At 38.6% G+C, this 25,112-nt stretch overlaps 1 protein-coding gene across 5 annotated transcripts in view; it reads left to right on the top strand.

Moving 5' to 3' along the window:
- AGAP1 (ArfGAP with GTPase domain, ankyrin repeat and PH domain 1) overlaps positions 1-25,112 on the top strand; it is a 402,183-nt gene that overhangs the window by 331,835 nt on the left and 45,236 nt on the right. For all 5 annotated transcript variants that reach the window (XM_062003066.1, XM_062003067.1, XM_062003063.1 and 2 more), the window contains 2 exons: positions 18,902-19,056; positions 21,069-21,159. In XM_062003066.1, coding sequence (XP_061859050.1) covers positions 18,902-19,056; positions 21,069-21,159 — 246 coding nt within the window. The remainder of the gene's footprint in view (positions 1-18,901; positions 19,057-21,068; positions 21,160-25,112) is intronic.

Genomic DNA, 25,112 nt, shown 5'->3' on the forward strand with positions numbered 1-25,112 from the left:
TCTTGACAGTAATTGCTTGCACTATCAACAAAATGTGGCTGCTTTTTGTTCAGAGGGAGAAAGGTGCAGAACAATGCATCTTTGGTTAATGGATTTAAATGCTCCTTGTTTATCAGCCTATAACGAGCAAGATTGTCGTCTCCCTAGCCATAGATGAAATTGATGGTCTGAAACAAGAATAAATCCATCATACCATAAAAGTAGTGGTTCTCTGTGGGATAAGCAAGGAAGCCTTGTCTCTTTTCACTGAGTCAATACTGTGTCTAAACAGCAGAAAGAAGGTAGGCAGGTGGTGAATAATACACGTCCTACTCCTGCTCCTCTTGTCTTCCTCTCCTTTGGGTCCGAGAGGCTTCCCCCACACTCCACTTCCTCTTTTGACTGTACTGCACAACACTTTTTCTTGATCTTCTTCAAAATACCTTGGGCTGTTTTTAATGATGATGCATTTTACATTTATAATGGTAACCTTGCCAATAAGGATCTCAAACGCCAAGCAGTTTTCTTGTCGCGTCAAGCAGGGTTTATTGTCCCAAATGTCATTCTGGCCAGGTGAAGTGGTGTGAACAAGTTTCAGTGTCTTCCTTCTTCCTGGAGTCATATTTGGCTGCGATGCCATTTTTCTTCTATTTCTAGTTGTAAAATATGTGATATCAACAATGAAACAGAGTCAGAAGGTCTGCTTATGTGCTGCTCCACCTGTCTGGAGTAGATTAATATGGACAATAAATATGAAAATATAATTGAGATAAAAATACGATTTTCAATAAGCACATTTGAGTGGGGGTTTTTTATTTGAATTACTAGAGTAGGGTCAGCTGGAGTTTATAGAAAACTGTGATGTGGCATTAAGAGTGAAAAAAATCAATGATAATTTTTGACAAGTCACATTTTGTCAGGGAAATATTTTGTTTCCTTTTGCAGTTTTTAGGGGGGAGTGGGACAAGTTGTACAAATGTATTTTAAAAAGTAGAGACAGGGTGACAAACTGATTCTCTAATCCGTAATAACTCATCTATCCTTGTAAAGTAAACCCCATTGGAGAAACTAACCTTAGAAATTGGTCGATTAAATGCTACAAAGTACTTGTTTTCCAGTATTGAAGTTGGTGGTCTAGTGATCACAGAAGAGCAATTACGGCCCTGTTAGATAGCATGAATAGTAGCCATTAAATAATTATACCTTTGATTAGCTGCTTTAACTGTTCGTTGCCTTTGAAATATGATAGTATAATTTAAAGCTTTTATTAAAAGACAATTTTTCTAGGTGGTTGAAAAGGATTTTTGTGTGTGTGTATAAAAGACCCATAATTTTCTGCTTCAGATATTGAAAAACTGAGAAAAATTGTTTCCAATTAACATTTATTTTTGTCAATTTGATTCTTGTATGTTTATAGTGTATTGGAAAGGCACTGAAATAGTTTAGTAGGTCCTTTACCTACTGCAAAAGTTTAAATGGAGAAAGCTCTCAGGAGAAAAAAAAATAAAAGAAATAAGAACATTTTTTTAGAAATGTTTTATTAAAGAAACTTTTTTCCTTGTCATGAGTGGAAGCGTGAATGTGGGATTGATTTTCTTTCGTATGAAATGTTCAAAGCTGAATCTAAGCTAAACATGATTAACCATTAATGTGAAGTATAGTATTTAGTATCTAGTATATATAAAGATTACCATTTTGGAGGGGAGGGAGATCTTTCATATCAGGAATAAATTTTTACTTGTGTTTGGGCAACTTTTGTAACTCAGCACTTTTAGTAATGTGTTTTGCCCAGAAGCTTCTTTTTCTAAGTATTTTGATGTCCAAAAAGGACATAATAAATACTGTAACCACACAGAGGAACCAGCAGCAGTTAAATCTGTTGTGTTTTGGCTCCCATTTTTTGATCTGTTGGGATATATGTCCTATTAACACAGTATAACCTATTGAACAGTAATGTTTGGAAACTTCAGAGTCATGTTCAAGTGTTTAAAGTTGTTTTACTTTGGACATCTGGTTTAATAGATACACCATATGTATTTGTTAGGAATTCTAGAAAAGTAGTGTACATATTTGAGACCCTTGCACACTTGTATTTGGGGGTTTTTTAAGGTTAGTATTGGTCATCTCTAGAAACACAATGTACCTAGTTTATTTTACTTTTTAAATGTCATGTATTAGATATGCTTGGTCTTTGGTTTTCTTAACCATTTTTGAGGATTTTTTGTCATTGCTGCTCTCATGTAATGGTAAAACAGGTGGTGTGAAGCACCTTCACAGTCACAAGTTTACACAGGACAAAATTCTCCTGAATGACATCTTAAGGAAATAATTTCAAGCCTCTTATGGGAAAGCACAGTCCGCTGAGCAAACCTCTGTTAAAATAAAAATCCCCCATCGGCCATTTTACAGCCCCTGATGAAAGCATGGGTGGCGTGGAAGAAGCTGAAAAGGGAGGAGGGCAGAATGGCAAATAGGATATCCCAGACTTTATCCTTAAATACCCCTCCAATGCTCATTTGCTTCTCATCCAGATCCTATATACCCATATTTTTCTAGATAGATGTCACACAGATATGATATGAAAAACGTTTCCCTGGCCTATACTATGGGAGTAGATTTTCCTTCATATATCTTCTCAGTCTTTAATTGTTGCACAATAAGAATAAATGTCCTTTGGTGAGTGAGCACTGTTATTTATTTTGTGCAGATGATGATGAGATGTTCAGAGAAGTGAACAGCATGCCAACTCCGTCCCCAGCCCCCTTCCTCCAGCGTAGGTGAAAAGATCCTATTATTTCTGATAATTGATGCTGAGGGCTGTGGCGTGCCTCATTTAATCAGCACTGTTCAGCACACTCCAGGGATGTAATTCATGCACACTTTAACATCCAACATGGCTGACAAGGCTTGGACACACAACCTAACGGCTACATCATTTTTTAATCAGCTATCTGAGGACTATTTATCTAATCAACAAAGAACTCTGTCACATGGAGACCATAGGTGACATTAACACGTGTGTAATTTCTCAGTACAGCAGTGAAGGAAGATTTTTGGGTTAGATAGTAGATATTATGACTCTCCTAACAATAAAAGTGTATTTCTGCTTTTAAAAGTGTATAAAGACCTGAATTTGAGCAGGTCAAAGGGGGAGTTAATCTGATGTTTTGTTGACTATAGTATCTTAAGTATCCTTGGAGAACTTAGAGAACAGGTATCAAACAGATCACACATGGGTTAGCATGCTTTCTTAACATCTTTTGCTTTTAGAAATAATGGTCTGTAGTAGTGGTGGTAAACAGATTTACTGCAAAACCTATCAAATCAAAAGTAGACAGGAAAAATAGATTCATTAACACAGAATAAATAGAATCTCGAAGAAAGCAAACACAGAAATTCTGTCTGAAAGGGGTTGGTCACAGGTGTAAAGTTATTGCCTGAACAAATACAATGTTTCCCAGATACTCTGTATCATAACAAAAGTCTATATGGAAGCCTAGTTTGAGATATCACTTTGAGATTTATACATGTAAACATATAAGCAAGCTGAATTTACACATAGCACCATGTTAAATTAGCATAGTTCATCTCAAAAAGCAGAGTATTGAAAACATCTGCAAACAGAGGCTTACCTCTGTCTCCAGATACAACTGGATGTACTTGCAGAGCTTAGGTTAAAACAACAAGCTGTTGTCACCATTTCATTGTAATGGACAGAGGCCAGCCATGTAGTCATCTCCCACTAGATTTAACTATCTTCTGTTTGGATTCAGTGTTTAGTGCTCTCTTTCAGTAGTGTCTGGATCTTCAAAGACTTGTGCAGCCATTAAATGACCTTCCACAAGTATAGCTTCCACTTAAGAGTATTGCATTACAGTCTCTGCCTTCAGTAGAAAAATTGCAGATAAGGACTAGAAAACTGAAATAACAGTGGCATTGCCTCTGGTCAAGTGCGGCGAGTGTGGTCAGTACCTACAGAGTCAAGGCAAGGACCTTCACGACTCCCATGGCTATGTACTCTTCAGCTGCATATTCTTTCTCCATTTGCCACTCTGTAGCATTTCTTCAAGTCAAACCACAAGTGTCTTAAGTCATGTTTGATTTAAGTAGTTTGTTAAAGTTCTTCATAGGAAAGCCACAGTACTAAACACTTTGGAGCCTTCCAGATAGGTATGGGTTTTTACAGGTCTAAGATATAGATCTGGAAGCCGTATGGTTCTCATGTGTTTGGTGAAACAGAAAGATTGGTAGGGGTAATATATTTTTAAAATAAACAGAAGGAGTTTGTTTGAAACAAAAAAGAAGAGTAAGAGCCTTGTTTACCTTAGCTCCAGAGGACGTCAAAGCGTATCTTCTGGAAATACAAGTTTATTGAATCAAGATCAACTCCTGAAGGCCTGCACCATTAGCAATTTTTAGGTAGCTTAGGTGCCCAGGGCATTGCTTGGTGAGCTGCAACACTCCTTGGCCTGCAGTTTGTCTGTAACTGATTGCTTTTGCCCAGTGATCTTAGAAATCACTCTCTCTACAGGCTGCTTTCTGATGCTCCTATTGCGTAAGGTGGTTGCCTCCTCGTGCCCTTCTGCAGCAGGGCATTTGTCTGGCACTACTGGCAGATGCAGCAGATTGAAGGGGAGAAAATGAGATTTATGGCTTGTGGAAATAGCTTGTCCCATTTTAAGACTCTTCAGGTTGAATTATGTTTACAGAGGGATATGTTTGAGATGTTTGCCTTGCTGCTTCCCTCAAATGGGAAGGGGTTTGTTTAGCAGGACTTGGTGAATCAGCACAATGATTTTGATGCTACAACAGTTAGAACTGACTTCTATATAATGTTACGTGCAGAGCTGAAGAAAATTTGACAGCTGTCATGGGTAACACAACCCCCTCTGTAATGACATACCACTGATGCCAGTTAGCTGTGCATTTTGATGTACTGCTTTGCTGATCTGTGGCCACTTCACACTCCTTGCATATAGCAAACGTAATTCCACCTGAAGAGTCTTGAAATGGGACAAGTTGTGTTTCCAGAAGCCATGAATCCCATTTCCTCCCCCGTCACTCAGCTGCGTTTGCCAATAGTGCCAAACAAACGCATACAGAAAGGAGTGTGCAGACAGAGCAACAGACAGAAATTTTGCAAAAGCAGACTTTTCTAATTGGCTCAAGCAAGTGTTCAGCCAATATTTCATCTCCTGAGTCTTAATTCAGTGCAGAATCTGTGGGTGCTGAAGGCCCGGCTCAGTTCCTAACACCAGGAAATATCCATCCTGGCCAGGGCTTTTGTGAATTCCTTAAGGCAAAATGCAGGTCATGGATAACATCTGAGAAACTGTCCTTCCTGGTGTTTGGTTTTGTTGAAGGGTGTTTTTTTGTTTATAAGTAGTCATAGAGGAGACCCAAATGAACAGTAGCAAATGTTTTGTCTTACACTGTTTGACTGAGCTGGATGGGGTTTTTTAAGTGTTAAGACAAAGAGGTAGCAAGCATCTGAGCTACCACATTTCAAATATCACTGAAACACAAAACTGGGATTCAAAATGTAAAAGTTTCAAGATTATCGTGGATAAGTAAAGCAGGAAGAGGGAAGGAAGGAAGGAAACAAGAGAGCTTCTGGAGAGACTGTGGTTATAGGACCACAATATCATAGAATCATAGAATGGTGGGGTTGGAAGGGACCTTTAGAGATCATCTAGTCCAACCCCCCTGCAGAAGCAGGTCCACCTAGATCAGGTCGCATAGGAACATGTCCAGGTGGGTCTTGAAGACCTCCAAGGAAGGAGATTCCACACCCTCCCTGGGCAGCCTGTGCCAGGGCTCCCTCACCCTCACAGTGAAATAGTTTTTTCTTGTGTTTAAATGGAACTTTTTGTGTTCCAGCTTCATCCCATTACCCTTTGTCCTGTCGCTAGATACAATAGAAAAAAGGGCTGCCCCAACTTCCTGACACCCACCATTTATATACTTGTAAATATTAATGAGATCCCCCTTCAGTCTTCTCAAGACTAAACAGCATCACGTTTCCAGGGATGGAGGTGAGGCCTCACCAGCCTGTAGTTTCCCGGATTGTCTCTCTTGCCCTTTTTGAAGACTGGAGTGGCATTGGCCTTCAAAATTCCTTCCCAAAGAAACAGGGTTATCTAATCCTCCCTCCTGGACGGAAGACTTGCAGGGTTTTACCTCAGCAAAAGTTTACAATTGCTCACATAATTCATTTATCATAAAAATGATTATAACATTTAGGATCATATTTAAAAAAAAAACCAAACAAACCCAGACAGTTTGGGTTAAACATGCTAGCAACTGCTTGTTTTTCAGGCATATGCAAACCCAGGAATTACTTGTTGCCAAACACATAGCAGCATTGTGAGGCACTACAGGCAATGTTTTGGTGGAAGAAGAGAACAATTTCGAATTTCTGTATTACTGAGAGCAGAAAATTCACTCCCCAGTTTGGTATGTGACTTTCTAGGGCTGAGCTGACATATCTGTTTAGGCAGTGTATGGTTCTTTTACAGCATAAGGGGATTTTCAGCTAGCTGCTAAATATTTTTCTGGTAGGACTGAACAATTCGTGACCTCCATCCCACCTGAGGAGTAGCTTCTTCCATTAAAAAAATAATCTAGATATGGCCTGATGAAACACTTGGATACAGTTACGTGGAAGCGCCTCATTCTTTACAAATCAATCTGGTGGTTTCCAGGTCCATAAGTCATACATCTGAACAAGATACCCCAATTACTTATGTACCACACAAGTGATGCATCCCATTATAGATACTGTAGTTGAACAAAGATTTCTTACAAGGACTCAAGAAATCACTTTAACCCTTAAAAAACACATCTCAGGCTCCAAGAGTCAAAGCTTTCACGGTCGGGTGCATTGTGATTACTTTCTGTGGTCACTGCTTGGAGGAAGGGCTGGAAAATGGTTTGCATCAAGTTGAAGGTTGCAACGATCCCGTGGCATTGTTTTGCAGGGTTGTTAAATGCCAAGCTCTGTGCCATTGGGTGACAGATAATGACTTCTTGTAGTAGTCCAGATTGTTAGGATGCACAAATTAATTTGCCCAGCAAAGACAGGAGCTTAATCTTGGCAATCTAAATTTCTGGAGTTAATGAGCTTGGATAAGAACAGAAAGTGTGCCACTGTGCCATGTCTACATGCTATTTGAGGTGGGGAGACTACTTTGATTGCTGTAAGGTGGTGCTTTTCTGTCAGCAGTGAAGCCAGAGATCAGGGCAAGTGTCAAAGTTAATAAAATTTTTTCTTAAAATGTTATTAAAAGATATTAGTCGTTCATATTGTGGTAGAACAACATACTAGGCAAAATACTAGTTGCTACTTCAGTACAAGCTAAATAAAATACTTGGAGTCTTCTGGGAAATAGTTAAATTTGTAGTAAATATTTGATGTATGAGAGAAGTGTTTGTCTAGGTTTTTGTAGTATCTCTAGTTAGAAACACTTCTTAGTGGCTTTTTTAAAGAAAAGCCAGAAAATGCTTCAATCTACCTTTAAGATCTTCTTAACTAGGGAACTTTATTTGCTTTAAAATAATGACCTAAGTATTTCCTATAGCTTTTCATTGGAAACCAGTTGGGGTTTATTTGTTTGTTTAAAGGTATCCATATTATAGATAAACATTATATGTATTTATGTACATACTTATATCCATAGTTGTCAATAAGAGCTTTTATTGAATTAACTTTTGAACTGTCAAGTGAACACAGACCAGATGGACTAAATGTTCTGAGATCTAAGTCAAAGACAAACCAGGTAAATAATGACCTCCAGTGCCCATTAAGTCTGTGTTGGTAGGTAACAAAAATATGTATAGAGTTTTGAAGGCAAATAGTTTTGAAGGCAAGGTGGGGTTGGATGGCTAAGCTGGACCCTCGTGTTTGCACGCACATCAGACGCCCCATGGAGGCTGCACTTGACAGTGTCTGAACCCTACTGCCGACAGTATCGTTGAATCCTCAAAGACAGCAGAGCACCACGAGAAAGCAGGCTGGAGCCTAATCGGTGCTAAAGGACACACTCGGATGTAGCAGAACCTCAGCATCACTGCGAAAAAGTCCATTTATTTAAAAAAAAAAAAAAAAGAAAAGAAAAAGGCTTGACACTTAACACATTAAAATGGATTATTTCATCAATAGGTTAATAGAAAACAGGCTGCAAGTTCACTTCCTGCTCACATGGCCATACTCTAACATGCCATTAAAGTGTGAAAAATGAAAAGGGTCTGGGAAAGGGTCTTTGTGTACCGAAGACCATCTTCCTGTTCTGAGGGGTGCTAAACCTCCATTTTGCCTATTTATATGTAAATGTTGTTCAGGAAAAACAAATTTTCTGCTGGGAAATGGTGCCTCTCTAGGTACTGAGACTTGTTAAACAGATGTTAAAACTGAAGATTTTTTCATATTCAGGGATGCACCCAATTAAGCTATTTTTAGATTTGATTAACTTTTAGATTTTTAGATGCATCTAACTTAGCCTTCTGGCTATTATCTGTTTCCACTTCAGCCAGATGCATTGCAAAAGTTGTCACTCGGTCATCAGTCCACCTTTTGAGTATAAAGCATTAAAGCCTGCAATTGACTTCATTAAAACAGTATATAATTTAACAGTCTAGGATATTTGTGCATTTCTCTTCTAACCTTAGGTTTTTAGCTGAAAGTTGAGCTTTTTGTTAAAGATTGGAATGACTTTGTGTCACTGTTCTTTTTCTGTGGTTATTTGGTCTGACTTTCATAGGGTATTTAAGAAGTTCTCTTGTAAATACAGAAAAAAAAGTTTTAAAATCACAGTATCTTAGTACTCACTATGTTGTGCAATGTTCATGTCATCCTAAAGAGTGATGAGTATCTGTGGTGAGGAAGAGAATGGTCTTACTCCAGATTTACCATATGATTTTCTTCGTAACAGACTCTGAGCTGAATTACTGCAACTGATGATGTCCTTTTTAGACATCTCACATGCAAACTCAAAGCTTTCCACTCTCTATGGGCAGGAGGGTTGGGTAACCTGCTGAGAAAGGCGACTCAGGAGGAGGTCTGGATGCTCATCCATTTGTCAGTCACCCCAGTGATCTCTTACCTGCTCACACAAAATAGGTTTTACAAAATATGTGTATGCCCAAGCAGTGCTGCATCATTACTTCTTGGCTTGGTAAGGTGATGTAGAAAACTTCTAGTACACACACTATTTGCTCCTCAGATGTGGCAACTGTCCATAGGTGAAAAAGAGGGGACATCTCTGTTACTTCAGTTGCTGTTAGGTGTCAGCAGTGTCACAGTGTACTTGGATGTTTTGTGTGGTTTCTGCCTGATGAAACTCAGGGTAAACATATTGTTTTATTTTTGTTGTTTGATTTTTATTGATTGAACATACATCTCATACTGTGAATTCACTCTTTAGGCAAAACACAACAATGTTAAAGAACATGAAAATATGCTCTCTCCTAATGAGCACAGGAATGGAGTTCTTTTGAGCAGTATTTTCTGCTGATTGTAAAATGGCAGTTGGGAACTTGGAGAGTCTCAAAATTTGGATTTATTCTAATAAAGTGAGGGTGTTGCCTCATATAAAGAACTTACTTTGGGTTTTTTTATTTTCTAAATAAACACTTTTATTTTGCACTGATTTGCCTGGGGGAGGAAGGGAGGGCTACAAACATCAATTGCATCAATATCTACTTAAAACTCTTCAAAATAAGTAGTGTCTCTAAGCACAATGCTACAAACAACGTGCTTTGTTTTTATAAGGATTTAAGGTCATTGCATCATCACCTCAACTTTTAAAGGTGATGGTATAAAAAGGTGGTTTAAAGGTATTTCAGAGGTGAACTACGGGCACCAAGTGATCAATACAGGCATTTGGAGCAAAAGGAGCTCTTGTCTGGCTGTGTTTTGTTATTAATTAAATTGCGTTTTACAGTAGCTGTTTTGTCTAGTCTTGTTTTGTCTATCCTCTGTACAAATACTTCCTGCAGTTTTTTACTTCTACTGGTCTGTTTTTGTCTAGTCCAATGACAGATCCATTTAATCTTGTCAAATCCTGTCATGTTGTAGAGTATAAAAATCACTCTCAATAAGAGGCTTTCTGTATGGTCCGTGGATTGGAGAGGCTGTATAGTCCTGTGTGCTTTTTCTATGTGTGGCTCTTAATGTGTTAACAGGCTTCTGCTTGTGTTTTACTTCACATGCTATTTTGATATTTCTTTTCTCCCTCTTTTCATTTACTTTTTTCCTCCTTTTTATTTTTATTCTCTTTTTTTTCTCTTCCCCTTCTGCTCTCTGGATGCAGCCAAACGCAAAGCTTGGAAACTAAACCGTGTTGGTAGCCTGCGAAATATATACAGCAGCAGCAGCACCAACACTGAAGGTAACAAACCTACCCATTTTAGATGAACATCTCCTCTCTTCCCCCCTTTTTTAACCTGTTTTTCCAAAAATTGTCCTCCTTACATCTCTCCCTTACCAAGTGCAGGCATGGAAATCAAATTTGCCCAAAGCATGCGTGCTTTCTTCTCGTGTTTGCAAAGTCATTCCAGTTGGTCTTTTCTTTTTTTTTTTTGTATGTGCATTTTATTTTGCCATTCATGTTCCTTTCAGCTTACTTAAATTTTGACCTTTCCCTCTAGTTGTGGAGTGGTGATGTTTAAATTACTTCAGGAACCCATTTTCTTCTTTTATTTATTTTTATATATATTTTTTCCCTTTCTACATGTAGGCACTCAATGTAATATTTCCCAAGTTATTACAGTTTTTGAAAGTGTTAGTATCAGGTGTAATGATCTGTAGCCAAATACAATAGTGTGCCGTGACATTTAAGTAACAGTCTTAATTTGTTTTGTGCAAGCTTTCTCCATAATGCTCTTTGCAGCTCTAATCCAAAGGCGAGACAGTACCGGGTCATTTGCATGTGCTACTCTTGCTTGTAAATTCTGTATATTGTTGTATTTCTAAAGGTCACCTGGTGCCAAAGTTCATAAATTGACTTACATTGCTTTTTTTCCACCGAAGACAGCCGTCATGGCTTTTATGTAATAGGACATTGAATTTTTCATTTCTCCCCCCACCTTCATTTGAACAACACAATTATAAACTTGCCTCATTTTTTTTTATTGTTATTATTACAAATGTCAAAGGTCAGAATTACTTGGAAACCAGACAAGGGAGAGAGACAAAAAAAACCCTCTGCCACCATCTTCAACAGCATGTAAGAGGGATGGTGTAAGAAACAGTGAATGCAAAATAGGTCACAATTCAGTAATCTCAGCATAAGGGAGGGAATTTTTTTTTTTTTTTGTTCACTTAAGTGTGAACCAAATGGGTCAAGTAATCGCAAGCTCATGCCCTAACACTAATTGACTTATTTTGGAATGATTATAACTGTAATATTTTTCTTAATGTCACTGTTTTCTGGGCTGTTGATTTTAGTGATTGCCAAGCAGTAGCATTAAATCTCTTGTAAATTTTAAATTGCATGCTATTTCTGTAAACAAGTCCCTCTGTTCACATCCTGATCATTAACCTTTGGTGATTTATATCACCGTCCTTTTTTGCACAATTACTGCTATATTGCTGTCAGATGCCTTGCTCCTGCTGCCAAACAAAGCGTATGTAGGAAAAAAGTGTGATTTTACTGCAGCTTCTTAAGGAAGCTTTTCTAATTATAATTTTGCTTGATTTCTCAGTGTAAATGTGAAATGATTACCTTTCAGAGCAACAGTTGCAAAACTAGCTATTTTGATCCTTTAGCTACTTTTTCAAGTATGAAGTGCAGAATATGAAACGAGAGAAAATGATTGTCGGACTTAATGTTCGGGTGTTGGGGTTTGAGGAAACTTTTGTCTTACTGATCAAACTTAAGTATCAAAGGCACCTTGGTATGGGAACATGTTCCTGATGGCCATGGTCCAGAATGCTTTCAGACAAATTGTCGGAATGAAATTCTGAAATTAGGAAAATGGGGGGGGGGGGGGGGAAGTTTTATCCCCACTGGAAGCTGAATGTTCAATGATCTCCGTAGCTTTGCATCTTAGAGCAGATACCTTAAGGTTTTGTGTGAAGGCTGACATTAAAAGCCACATGTTAGATAAATATACCTACCAAAAAAAAAACCATAGAATGATGATAGGAAATGAGAGTCCAGAGTAAGAAACCTGCTTTGGTCTTTAGTGCATGCTTGCTAAATTGCACTTACACATTTTTACACACCAAAAATATTTCCATAGTGGGCAGTCCCATCTTTAAAAACTTGATCTAGAAAGCAGCTTTTCCAATAATTTTTAACATTGGTCTTATTAGCTTTAAGTATGTTGCATGCTTCCAGGTAGCAAAATCTCTGATTAAGATGGAAAATGCTGTTGCTTAGGTACTGCAGCTGTTTTGTAGATGCTTGGCAGAAGCAGGTGTATGGATGATGTTCAGCATGGTGGGTCTTCTGTACTTACACAAGGTCACCTTGTCCTATGCACCATGCAAAGCTGAGAATCCTCGCTCTCAGCTGTTTGATAGCAAAAATACTGAATTACTGATGGATATGTCCTGGTCACAGAGGAATGAGGAGGGCAGGATCTTCACAGATAAGGTGTCTGGGTGCAACATCACAGCCAAACTCCCATTTCTGAGAGCAAAAATAACTAGGACATTATACAACTGCGTCCTTTGCTTTTCCTTCATCAGTTTTATATGATGCAAGGAATTTTACTTTCTTTAATTTTACAGTTTGTCAAAAACTCTTAGTTTTCAGATTTAGGTGTTTTTCCATAGGGAGACACTGACAAATTAAAAAGTCCTACCTGTTCAGGTGATGGGGCTCAAGAAATCCTTGATTCTCATGGGGAAGGTATGTAGTATCAGTGTGTTAAAATAGACCTCATTTGGTTTTAAGACAAACTGGAGTTGCTTGTAACTGCTATCATAGCAGTAGTCTTGAAATACAGAATTGTTTTTCCCATATCATCAGATTTTGCAGCACAACAGAAATCTTTACAAGCTTAAATGTCTGTCTTCTGCATGCTATGGTTTAACATCTGTAAAGATACTAAATCCTCATGTTTTCACACGTCATGGTTACGTATGTGACATGTTAAACAGTGCTTCACTAGAGTTGCCAGGCTCTTCTGGAAAGCTTTTCTTCTGCATATTCATTAATTCCCAAGCTATCTTTTGTTTAAAAACTAGTGATGCTATTGCTGCCATGGTGCAGTGCCTATACAGAAAGTTTGCTTTTGCTAGCTATGGCAGATGGAGGGGGAGGCTGTTCAAAGCACCCAAGATAAGCTCTACCCAATAGACTTGGCTTCACAGCATCTCTCTGTTAAGCAAGCTCTTCAGCTATGATACATATACAATTTAAAAAGTAAACCACAGGCTTGAAACGTGGTAGGAAACACCTAATGCAAGTGTAGACTCACAAATTGAATTTTAAAATTACTTCATGGATTTCTTCATGCTGTGTCGTCTTGGCCTCCAAATAAAACAGCAAGTACATATGGCAGGGTGGACTTAGTCCCTTGAGCTAGAAACCAGCCTTTCATCACCAGTTTGTCACTCACGGGTAGCGACATGAAACAGTATTGCTGAAAAATTCTTCCAGTGGAACACAACATTTATCAAGAGCTGTGGGCAACAGATAGCAGAGCTATATTGTCCTGATAGGGTTGCGAAACTAATTAGATTTAGACACTGGGTTTGGAAAGGGGAGAGAAGTATTAGCTTAGTCATGCCCAGTGGGACATGGCACAAATATTTCCTTAATTGAGGTTGCTAATAAACATACTTATCTTCCAAGTTACAGGGATAATTTACACCAAGTGACAAAAGGTAATGATAGTTAACATTACATAATATGTAAATAATGCATGCCTTTGTTGTAAAGAAATTGTGTATTGTAAACATGATGATTGCTAGGGCATCTCAGCAGTTCTACATTCTTGTCATTTTGAAAAGATGAAGGGTCATTAAGGGAGGGTGCTTAAGCAGAAGAAGTTTTTGAGAGAGGGAGGAGGGCATGATGAAAAGCGAGTTAAAATAGGTCTCAGTGTTACTTGAGACAGGCTTGACTAGGTTTCATACTGTAACCTCAGCTCTTGAAGATACTTCACAAATATTTGAACTACACCATTGAGAATCTTTTGGTTCTACACTTTTTGTTTCATAGAATCATAGAATGGTAGGGTTGGAAGGGACCTTTAGAAATTATCTAGTCCAACCCCCTGCAGAAGCAGGTTCACCTAGATCAGGTCACACAGGAACATGACCAGACAGGTCTTGAAGACCTCCAAGGAAGGAGCCTCCACACCCTCCCTCTGCAGCCTGTGCCAGGGCTCCCTCACTCTCATAGTAAAATAGTTTTTTCTTATGTTCAAATGGAACTTTTTGTGTTCCAACTTTTTTCTGTTATCCCTTGTCCTGTCACTAGATACAAGTGACAAAGATGCCCCAACCTCCTGACATCCACCATTTACATATTTGTAAATATTAACAAAATCCCCCCTCAGTCTCCTCTTCTCTAGACTAAGTGTGAGCCTCTCTCTAGACTAAAGTGTGAGTAGCATCATCCACCAGATATGCATGGTGAGTTACTCCTAATTAGGAGCAGCACCACCAGGATCCTCTATTGACAACTGTGTTGAGCAAAGATGCAAATGGATGGTTTGGTGCCTAGTGAAAGAAGATGGTTAGCTTGGAAGCCAGAAGATACAGGTTTATTTCTGATTCTGGCATTCCACTCGTGTATTCCTATGAAAAATGCCATAAACTTGGCAAGTTTTTGTTTTATACCTATGGAAAATTAGAATCGTTGGTTTGTTTAAAAGCAAGCTTCTGGGATGGTTGTAATTTCCAACTCTGGAGTGCCTGGCAAAAAGAGGCCGTTGATTTCTGTTAACTTAAAACTGTGCTTGTGGTTACCCACCACTGGTGCAAGATGTTGATGTCTATTTATGCAGTTCTTAATACTGAGAATAAAAGATGTGGGGGGGTGGAAATTATGAACAAGCCAATACATGAACACCATTTAGAACTGCTCTTGTAGGATACCAGGAGGTATAAACTGCTTCTGGGCATGTATTTTTCCTACATTTTAGTAGATTTAATTGAGTTCTCTGGAACAAGTTATAGACTAATTGTATCCTGTAGTTGTTTTGAGTGTAGTTTCGTAAGTCTGATCTCTGTTACATACAATAAAGACAGGCATTGGTAGGGGAATGCAATGAGACTGTGTCTAAACGCTTGTTTTTCTTTGCACAATCCTTTGCTTCTGAGAAATTGTGTATTTTGTTTTCTGTAAGTGGGTGGGATGTATAATATCAGTGTCTGTCTTTTGGCAAAGCAAAATAAATGTTAATTTGGATGAGATGCACTGGCTTCACTATGAAAAGATAATGGTGAAAACAGTATATACAATCTAAATGATGGTACTGTGTAGCTTCTTGGAAGTGGTGTGGCAGTTGTAATGATATGGTGGTTTTCCTAAAATGCACTGATTGTATGCTCACTTCCACTGAAAAAACCCTCCTGTTCTTATGGTTCTGTATCATCAGAACCTTAAAAAAAAAAAAAAAACACAAAAAGAGGCAGAGCAAACAACAGAATTGTAGACATCTCCTGCTGATAATAACTTCCAAATGGAAATCAGTTGCAGCTGCTTCTTCGCACTTTAACCCCTTGTCTGCTGGACTTCCAGGAAATAATTGATGACTGATTGGCCCATTAACCTTTTTTTAAAAAAAAAGTTTGACAGCCTGGACTTGTGTAATGAGGAGGGATTCCTAATGAAATCAGGTTGATAGCTGAGTTGCTTGCCCCTGAGGATGCTAAATTAGCCCCACGGGACCTCGTCTGCATAGAAACTGGACACAATTAGTGTAATATCCGGTGTTATTAATGTAGTTTGGAGTAATTGGGCAAGTTGATTTCGACAGGTTGATGGTGCTAAAATACTATTATAGTGGACCCTTCTATGAATAACTGTTAAACATGGAAAACTGTTTAATAAAATTTTGTGATTGGGGTCCGAGGGATTTAAATAGCACAACCTACAATTTTGCTGAAGAACGAAACAAAACAATTTCATTCTGCTACCTGGATTTTCATGTTTGTGTGTGCAGTGGTTAAGGATGTACATGTTTGCTACTCCTCTTTTTTTCACCTCTGGGTGATGTGCAGCAGGTACTGCTGCTTTGTTTCTCAGTTGTGATTAAAAAAAAAAAAAAGGTGTAGTTAAGCAGAAAATGTATTATTGAACACATCTTCTGCTGGACCAGTTGCTTTTTATCTGAGCTTTTTAGGGAGTAAACCTGAAGCTTCAGTGGATATCAGAGAGTGAAAACCTGTGTGTTCTTAATGTATCATCAGTGATGACCAAGTTTTCAGCTAACTTACTGATGAAATAAAAATGCCCTTCCAGCCCAGCCTTAAAACATGCTGCAACCCTGATAGCCCACAGTATGGCCATACCAGAACAAACTCAGCAGCATGTTACATGGACTTGGCAATCCCAAGCCAAAAAATTGTGTAAGTTCTTTACAGCTTTTGTCACAGTGTCAGCTGGTCACAGCACAAAAGGTAAGGAGATGAAACACGGGAGCCTTTCCTCTGGGAAAAGAGGTATGAGAAATGGCTGGAGGTGTTTGCTGAATTTTACTCTCTGAGTACCTGAATAGCCACGTGTGTGTCTCCTGTAAGCAAGGAAGTAACTTTGTGTCGTATTTCTGGAAAACAAAGCTTGCAGAGATACCACTGCAAGGCCAATATTTCAGCCTCACTTTTAAGCAGTACACTGACTGAACTGCAGAGTTTATTTCTCCTAAACTCTTCTTGGACAAACCAGCTTCATATATGTGGTCAGGGTTTTTGGCAAATAGGGGATAGGAGGATTCAATGATGCAAATGACTGCTTTATGTAGTAAGCAGCTCCTTCAGCTTATACCAAACCTTTGGCTTAAATAGAAGTGGTATGGCATATGGCCAGGGGTGAGAGGTGCAGGGAAAATACCGTGCAGCTGGGAGCAGAGCTGCAAGAGAGAAGGGAAGGGCTAAGGGTGAAGAAAATGGAGTAAGACTGAAAAGGGCCTTTGTGTTACTGCATATTGCACGATCCTTGCCATAACTACACGTGTCTCAGTACCACCTGCACAGAGTAACTTATATGGAAGGCTTTTCTAAACATTTAGTGACTGGCATTTGGAAATCCACCTTTAGTAAGACCTCAGGAATACAGAGTTTTGTCACCGAAAGGCCTAAAAATGAGTAATTTCCTAAATGGGACTCTGCAGGGGACTGCTTCAGGTGGGATTCAATTTTTCATATTCTCTTCCTTCACCATCATTACCTGTTTTCATCAACATACACATAACTTCATAGGCCTATACCTCCCACACTGACCATATGCCATACCATTTCTACCCAAGTAGAAGACCTTAACTGTGGTGTTCTAAAGGAGAGAGCATACAGGACTGAGCATAATTTTCTTTATTGTTGAGAAGTTCTTCTTACACCTTCCTCATAGAGTCCTAAAAGCTCTGTTTGATAAACATGACTTTTTGCATTTATTCATAGCACTTTGGATAATGATTCTGTCTGTTTCTGATACAATGTTGCTAAAATGGAAAAGTCGTTTTAGCTGTACAATTGCATCATTTCTCTTGACTTTCTTTTCCTACTTATCCCACACACTGTTTCTTTAGTAAAACTGTTGCTTTAGATGCTCTCATGCACCTGGAAATAACCTTCACTTCACTTCACTGTTTATTCTCACCTCAAAGTGTAAAGTAACCTTCTGCTATTTTTTGAGGCATCATTAAAGCAGTGTAGGCATTGGCCTTGCTAGCATGGAGTTTGTCAGAGAAGACTAGTTGTCCCACAGGTTGAGGAAATGACTGCCAGTGAACATCATACTGTCTTTAAAACTAGTACTAGATTTGTCACTCATCTTTACATGCATATAGATGACAAGGTAATACAGGGGTTTCATGACTCTGAATATATGGTAAGTCATTAGCAGACAAGTGAAAGTAAATGCTCTTTCAAAAGCCCATTATGATAGATGTTCACTAGAACTTTGTGCTTCATTATTCTTTTCCTTTCATGCTTCATGCCTGCCCTTCCCATTGCCACTCACTCATTTCAACTTCCTTGATTTTTTTTTTAATTTGACTTTAGTGTCCCATGTGTAGTTAGAATATATATCCATTTAGTTCATTTCTGATGGTATTTTCATAAGCTGCGGTCCTCTGGCCTGAATACTTGTCCTTATACTCTAGTAGCCCTAAGGATATTTCATTGACCCTTTCTACTAGCTTCTTGGATCATTTTCCCATGGAAAATGGATCATGTCCCATGTCGAATGTAGATGTTGAATAGGTTGAATTGATTTTAATTCTCTATTATAACCCAGTTTATTTATGCTGTAGACAAGAAAGTGCACCCATCCACCTTTAATGTATTTGTACATGTAAAAAAAACTGCTTGAAAAAAGAGTGAATTGTCAAATTTTCTGTATTGTCAGCTCTTTATAGTCCTTTCATCTTTTAAGTTATTTTGTGACATACTTTGATTTTTACCTTATATGGCTCTTAGCATCTCAGGTTTAAATCTAAATAATGCTTGTTAGCCACTTTGTGTTCAAGAAAGGTACAGATGTGATATCAAACTCACAACACACACAAGGAGCTGAATATTTACCCCAAACAGTACTTTCTCAGCATAACGTTTGGAGAGAAAAAGCAGTGGATCCTCAAGGCATTTTCTTCTGCATTGTGTAACTTCAGGGCAATTGGATATATCTAGCCTCAGATGTCCAAACTTGGTTGTTGCATTACAGAAATAGTCATCAGCCAAGATTGTTTAGGCCTGTCAATATCCTTACACTTAATCTTTTCTTCCTGTTGCATGTTTTTTTTCCAGAACAAGAAGAAAACTTTGAGTTTATTATTGTCTCTCTCACCGGCCAGACTTGGCACTTTGAAGCTACCACATATGAAGAAAGAGATGCATGGGTACAAGCCATAGAGAGTCAGATCTTGGCCAGTTTACAGTCATGTGAGAGCAGCAAGAACAAGGTATTGTACACAGAGTAATACTGAAAATCGGTAATTGGTGAAGGGTCATTAAAAGTAAAGCAAAATCAAGAACTCTGAATTTTAAACTTTTACTCGTGGAGACATGCATGTATTAAAGCACACAACAGAGCAGCATTAGAGCTGCAGACATATCTCGGGTATTTCAAGACAGCTGGTGATATAGCCTATACAGCAATTGAATTAGTGGAGCTCCTGGATTATCTGGTTTTGCTTTTGATATTGCTCTTCAAATTTGGACAGAAACTTGGGTGGTCATGGAGTCTCCCTACAAAGAAGTTGTCTAGTGTAGTCACTGCTGCAGATTCAGATTTGTGGCAAGTCTGCAGAAGGCCTTTTAGGAAAGCCTGTTATGGAGAGGAGTGAAGGTAAACACCAAAACCAGCATATTTACTACTAAGCTCCTGCATGGCAAAATGTAACTACATATTCTGGTTGACTTAACCATAACTGTGCAGTAATGTTCAGCCATAGGATTCTACCTAAATGAAGTAATCCAAATCCCAGAAATCAAAGTGTATTTGCCATTTTTCTTTAATTACACTGATTAATTTTTATATAGTTTTCATCTTTAACTAATATGACACAAAACAAATCCAGAAACAGGTCCTCAAAGCATTTTGTGGGAAGAACATGGCCTAAGAGGTACAGGCCTTTCACCTTTCAATGCTTTCACGTGATGACAGAGTCATTTGTTCTCCTTTCCTATCAAAACAAATATTTAAAATCTGAGCCTTCTTCAGCCATTGAACGTTTGTGGAAGAGCATGAGAACTTCCTCTTCTTGAGTCCCTCCATCTGCAAACTCTCTACAACTGCAGAGAAGAGTATTGAGTGTTAATTGAAGGAGAGTTATGGGTGCCAATTGTTCAGACCTGTTGATCCTTTAACATTATCCACCAAACATTTGTCTTTAATCATTTTACATTGCAAGGAGGGGACTCATATTATTAAATGAATGCCTGTTTCCATTGCCCTGATCTACCAGAGCAGATCAGATACCAGTAATTGTCATCATCACCATAATATACTTCACTTCCTATTTTCTTTTTAAAAATTGTTTATTTTCATTATGTGTTTCTGAGAGGGGAAAAAAGTCACTGCTTACATGTTTTCTTGCCTTTTATGGATTTAAATATTCTAATATGTATGTTAAGGGAGCATGAAAGAGGAAATTTGTTCACTAAAAGTACTAATACAAAAGTGAATAAAGAGTAGCTGGTTCAGGCAGGGTTTTTTTCTGTAAAGTATTACTGAGGTCTCACATCATGTTGGAAAAGCTAGCTGGAATAGCAAAGTGCAGTTAGTTGGATAGGTTTTGGTGTCTCATTGCTAGATCTGGAGGATGTATCTTCTCAGAGATAGTGTAGTTGGATAGAGCTGAACTACTTGTACATACGTCTGTCCAGGTCCAAGTAGAGGTCATTGGCAGGTTATCATGGAGAGAATGTAAATAGGAGCCATCTCATTAAATCTGACCTTTTGATGATAGAAAGGTTTCAGCTGCTTTTGCAAACCGTTCCTTAGTCTTCATTAGCAAGAAGCATACACATCAATAAAATAAATTGTTTTTATAAAATAGTATTCTTACCTAATTTATCTCAAGAAGCAAACCTACATAGTGACAACTTGTGAATAGTAGGGCTTATGTTCCAGCTTGATGGGTCTCCTCATTTGTTAGAATCAAGGCTGGAGACCTCAAAATGTTGGGAGCTCTTGCACAGGGTGGAGAGAGCCCTGGGAGAAATTGTGAGCTGACAAGAAACAAGAGAAGAAAGAGAAGTCTCTGCTTAGCAGGCATGGACTTGGGGTACTTGAAGGTGCCACAGGATTACTGTTTCTTGAGAGGCAAACCAAGGACTTGAAGTTCCTTGATCACATTCATTCAGCTTTTGTCTAAGCTTTGGGTTTTGCTGTTTATTCAGCTGACAGTTGTGTCATTTAATTTTATTCCATTGTTATTTATTGCTCACGCATTTCTTTAAATGTCTGCAGTCCCGCCTGACAAGTCAGAATGAGGCCATGGCCCTTCAGTCCATAAGGAACATCAGAGGCAATTCCCACTGTGTGGACTGTGAAGCACAGAGTAAGTATGGCCGTGTGACTTGAGAAAATTGACCTCTTCTTCTTGGCCAAGACTTGGATGAATGCCTGCCATGGCTTTGCTTTTTTTGGGATTATGTTCCATGTGTTATCTTAATTTATACTTAATATATACTGTCAGATGCATCCTAATTTTTTCCCCTTGTTTCATATGTCAACATTTCTTTCCTTTGAGGAAAAAGAAAATGAAGTTTGCTGTTTGACATCAGTTACTTTAATTTTCCTCTTGTTTTGCATGGAAAGAGCACGTGTGCCATGGTATTATTTTCAAAGAGACAGAGCTTGATTGGTGGGTTTTTGGCTTGATTCTTTTTTTTAGGATTACTTGTCAAAAGAAACCAAAGTCATTGCTCATTATATCTGGATACTAGAAAACTGAATTGGGATTTTTTTTTTCTCTCCTTTGTGTTTCTTTCCCTTTTTTTTTTTTTTAAACATATACTTAGTGTTCAGAAAAGTGTTCACGAGAATACTTTGTGGTTCACCTCACTAACCCTGTCTGAGGTCATTATTCTGGTGCTCTTTAGTTCCAGAGGTTTGCAACAAAGCCACAAAAAGGAAGTATTCCTGCTCTAAAGCAATTAGTTGTAGAAGCAAAAGGAATGGGAACTTGTGCATTTTTATTTCTTTGATATTTGGATGTCAGAACTTTCCTTATGATTTTTACACGTGCTTAGAATGAAAAAATAGTGATTTATTTTTCTTTGGGTATACTTTTCTATTTTAAAGACTTGTCATTTAGTATTTTGACTACTTGTCTAAACCCTTCTAAAATCACGTTAACTTTAAAGTGAACATTCATAGAGAAATGCAAGAGCTTTTGCATGACTAATTTGCTATCTGAATAGTTAGCAATTTAGCTGATTCTGTCATCCACCAAACAAACTTCTTATCCTCTGTGTCACCATTAGAAGGCTTAAAGGGAAGGTAGTTATCACTTTAACGGTCATTTAAAATTAAGAATGATTTTTCCACACTATGAACAGTTGCTCCACATACATATTGTGTCAGGAGATTGGGACATCCTTTTTTTCTATAGTAGCTAGCAACAGGACAAGGGAACGAAGCTGGAACACAAAAAGTCCACTTAGATATAAGAAAAAACTATTTCACTGTTCAGGTGAGGGAGCCCTGGCACAGGCTGCCCAGAGGGGTTGTGGAGTCTCCTTCCTTGGAGGTCTTCAAGACTTGCCTGGACATGTTCCTGTGCAACCTGATCTAGGTGACCCTGCTTCTGCAGGGGAGTTGGACTAGGTGATCTCTAAAGGTCCCTTCCAACCCTACCATTCTATGATTCTGTGATTCCACACAACAATTTAGCTGATTCTTTTGTAAACTGTGAGATATTTGTATGTCCGTAGGATCAAGACACATAGGGATGTGAGCCCTGGCTGGACTGGTCTTTGAGCAGTGGGGCTGGGATGCTGTCAAAACAGCTTGTTGACCTGCTGGAGTGAGAACTCAAAGAGAAATTTCACAGGGATTTTTTCACAGACAGAAAGAAGTAATAGCAGCATTGATAAATTATGTTCCGCTGCTGTTCTGTATATGTTAAAATACCAGCCAATCCATCATTTTGCCCTGTTTATCACATGCAGAATTACTAACCGGTGAACACTCAACATGCAATGAACAAGAGAAAGTGTTGATTTGGCTGGTATTTTAACATATGCAGCCCAAACTGAGCCCTTTATTAGTCTTCTTTCATATTGACCAAGTAGATGTTCATATTTACAGCAAAGCATTGATACAGTTGAAGGCATATAAGATGCTGTGCTGTATATGAGAAGGACTAGGTCTTCAAGTGACCTAGATGTATATTTAGCTCCTTTGAACTGCTCACTGCTGTCTGTGAGCAGATCATAATGGTAGAGTTACTTATTTCTGCTTCAGTCTGTGGGTGGCATTTTCCTAGACACTGCTAACTGGTCACCCAAGCAGAGGGGCAATGTATGATTCCTCATTGCAGAGGACTTCCGACACCCATGTCTGTCCCTCTGATATATCTAGGATCCTTTTCAGCTCCAAATATACTTCACATTATCCCCAAGATGTATGTTTTTCTCACTGTTCATGCACATACCCCGCAGTATTTATGCATCCAAGGTAGACGTTTAATCAGCAAAGTGATTGTGTAAGAAAGCAGCTTTTCTGGGGGTTTTTTTGAGCCAGGTTGGTTTCCATCCAGATTGCTTCATGGGTCAAACTGGCCATGTGGGCATGGGGCCAGAAGAAGGCATGTGCCAAGAATACATTGCTGGGAGAGGGCAGAGTGGGACTGCCTTTTTTGGCAATATTGAACACTCTCTTGTGTAGATTTTGGGGAAAAGGAGTTGATTTTGGAATCTTAACTGAAACCTCTTAATTGTTTATATTCTTGGAAAAAATTTATACCCTCTTTGACTATTCTTACCATTGAGCCTTCCTAATTTTAAGGCCATTGCCATTCCTTTTGAAAAATTTTAGATATTTACAAAGCAATGTATCTTAAAAAGTAAAGATGCACATGAGATGAACCTTAACCTGCTGCTTTTTCCTCCAGGCTTTGCTTTATTTCATTCTGTTTGTGCCTTGCCCTGGGAGCATTTAGCATCACAAACACCAGCACCCTTGCGAAAACCTTATGTAGTTTGCATCTTCACAAAGCCAGATGCTTAGGAGTAAAGGAATATGAGATGTTGCTGTCCCTCAGCTCTATTCAAGAGCCATCAATCTTCCACTTTAGAAGTCTATTCTTCCTCTTTCTAGTGCTCTTTGCCATTTTAGCCTTATTGTATGTTAATAAGCAGCAGTAGTACCAGCAGCATCTGTGTGCTGCCAGCCTTCTGGCCCTTTGGCCCTCTCAGACAAAAGGGGTTTTTTAACATGGCCATCCCAGAGCAATAGATGTGCTGGAGATTTTGCCCAAGAGTTTCTTCCTGAAACATGAAATGAGATTGTGTTGCCTTTTCCCAGAGCATTGGAGACCCAGTGCTGACTTCTGTCTGGAGAAGGCACCAAAATGATCACATTGGTTAGGGAAACTCAGCTCCATTTCTACCCTCAAAAGATTTTTGTTTTTCCAGTCTTAAGGAGCAGTAAAAGACAATAAATGAGTCACTCAAGATAGCTAGAGAACATGGAATATCAGGTCGTTTTTGTGTAGAAGAAAGCAGAGAAGACTTAAAGAAGGAGAATCACATCATGGCTTTTCCAGAAGTCTAATAACTTACTATAGTGTATTTTGTATTTGAGAGCTAAACATTGAAGCAATAATTTGTGTGGCTCTGGTACGCCTACCATCCTTAAAATATTTTATTTTATATGCAGAATAGGAAAAAAAAAGTCTCCAAGAATAGAAAAAAAAAATGCAAACTTTTCTCTGTCCTCTGCTGCAACTCTGCAAGATGCCTTCACCCTTGCTTCTTTCCCTGGCTCTTCTACTCCCTTTAGGGACTCCCTCAGCTCAGCCCAGAGCTGTCTTACATGTGCTGAACCCATATGGATTTAGCATGGCAAAGCCTTTCAAAGCCTTTCATCAGCCACCTCAGGTCCAAAAGGAAGAAGGAGATAGTGGGAAGTGATTATTTTCCTAAAAGATCTGTTCCAAGAGCTTTCAGCTTCAAAGGATCAATCTGACTGAGGTGCAAGTCAAAATGAGGGGGAGGTTTTTAGAGAAGAGAACTAAACACAAACACCTTTAAGAATATGAAGAGCTTAAAATTGTAGTCTGGAAATATTCAGTGATGTTTAAAAGCTCTTATTTTGTTTGACGAAATCAAATCTGGATGCCGGAGAAAACCCTGCTATATGCTTCTAAGTATTTTGAGTATCCTCCAGTTCAGAATTACACTTAGGATCAGAAGGAAAAGAAAAAAAAATAGAAACAAGAAAAAAACAGCTTGAATAGTTATGTCTTCCTTACCACATGTGGTTCTTTTCAATATAAATAGGTGA

This window comes from Colius striatus, chromosome 9 (genome assembly GCF_028858725.1).
Source record: "Colius striatus isolate bColStr4 chromosome 9, bColStr4.1.hap1, whole genome shotgun sequence".
Lineage (NCBI taxonomy): Eukaryota > Metazoa > Chordata > Aves > Coliiformes > Coliidae > Colius > Colius striatus.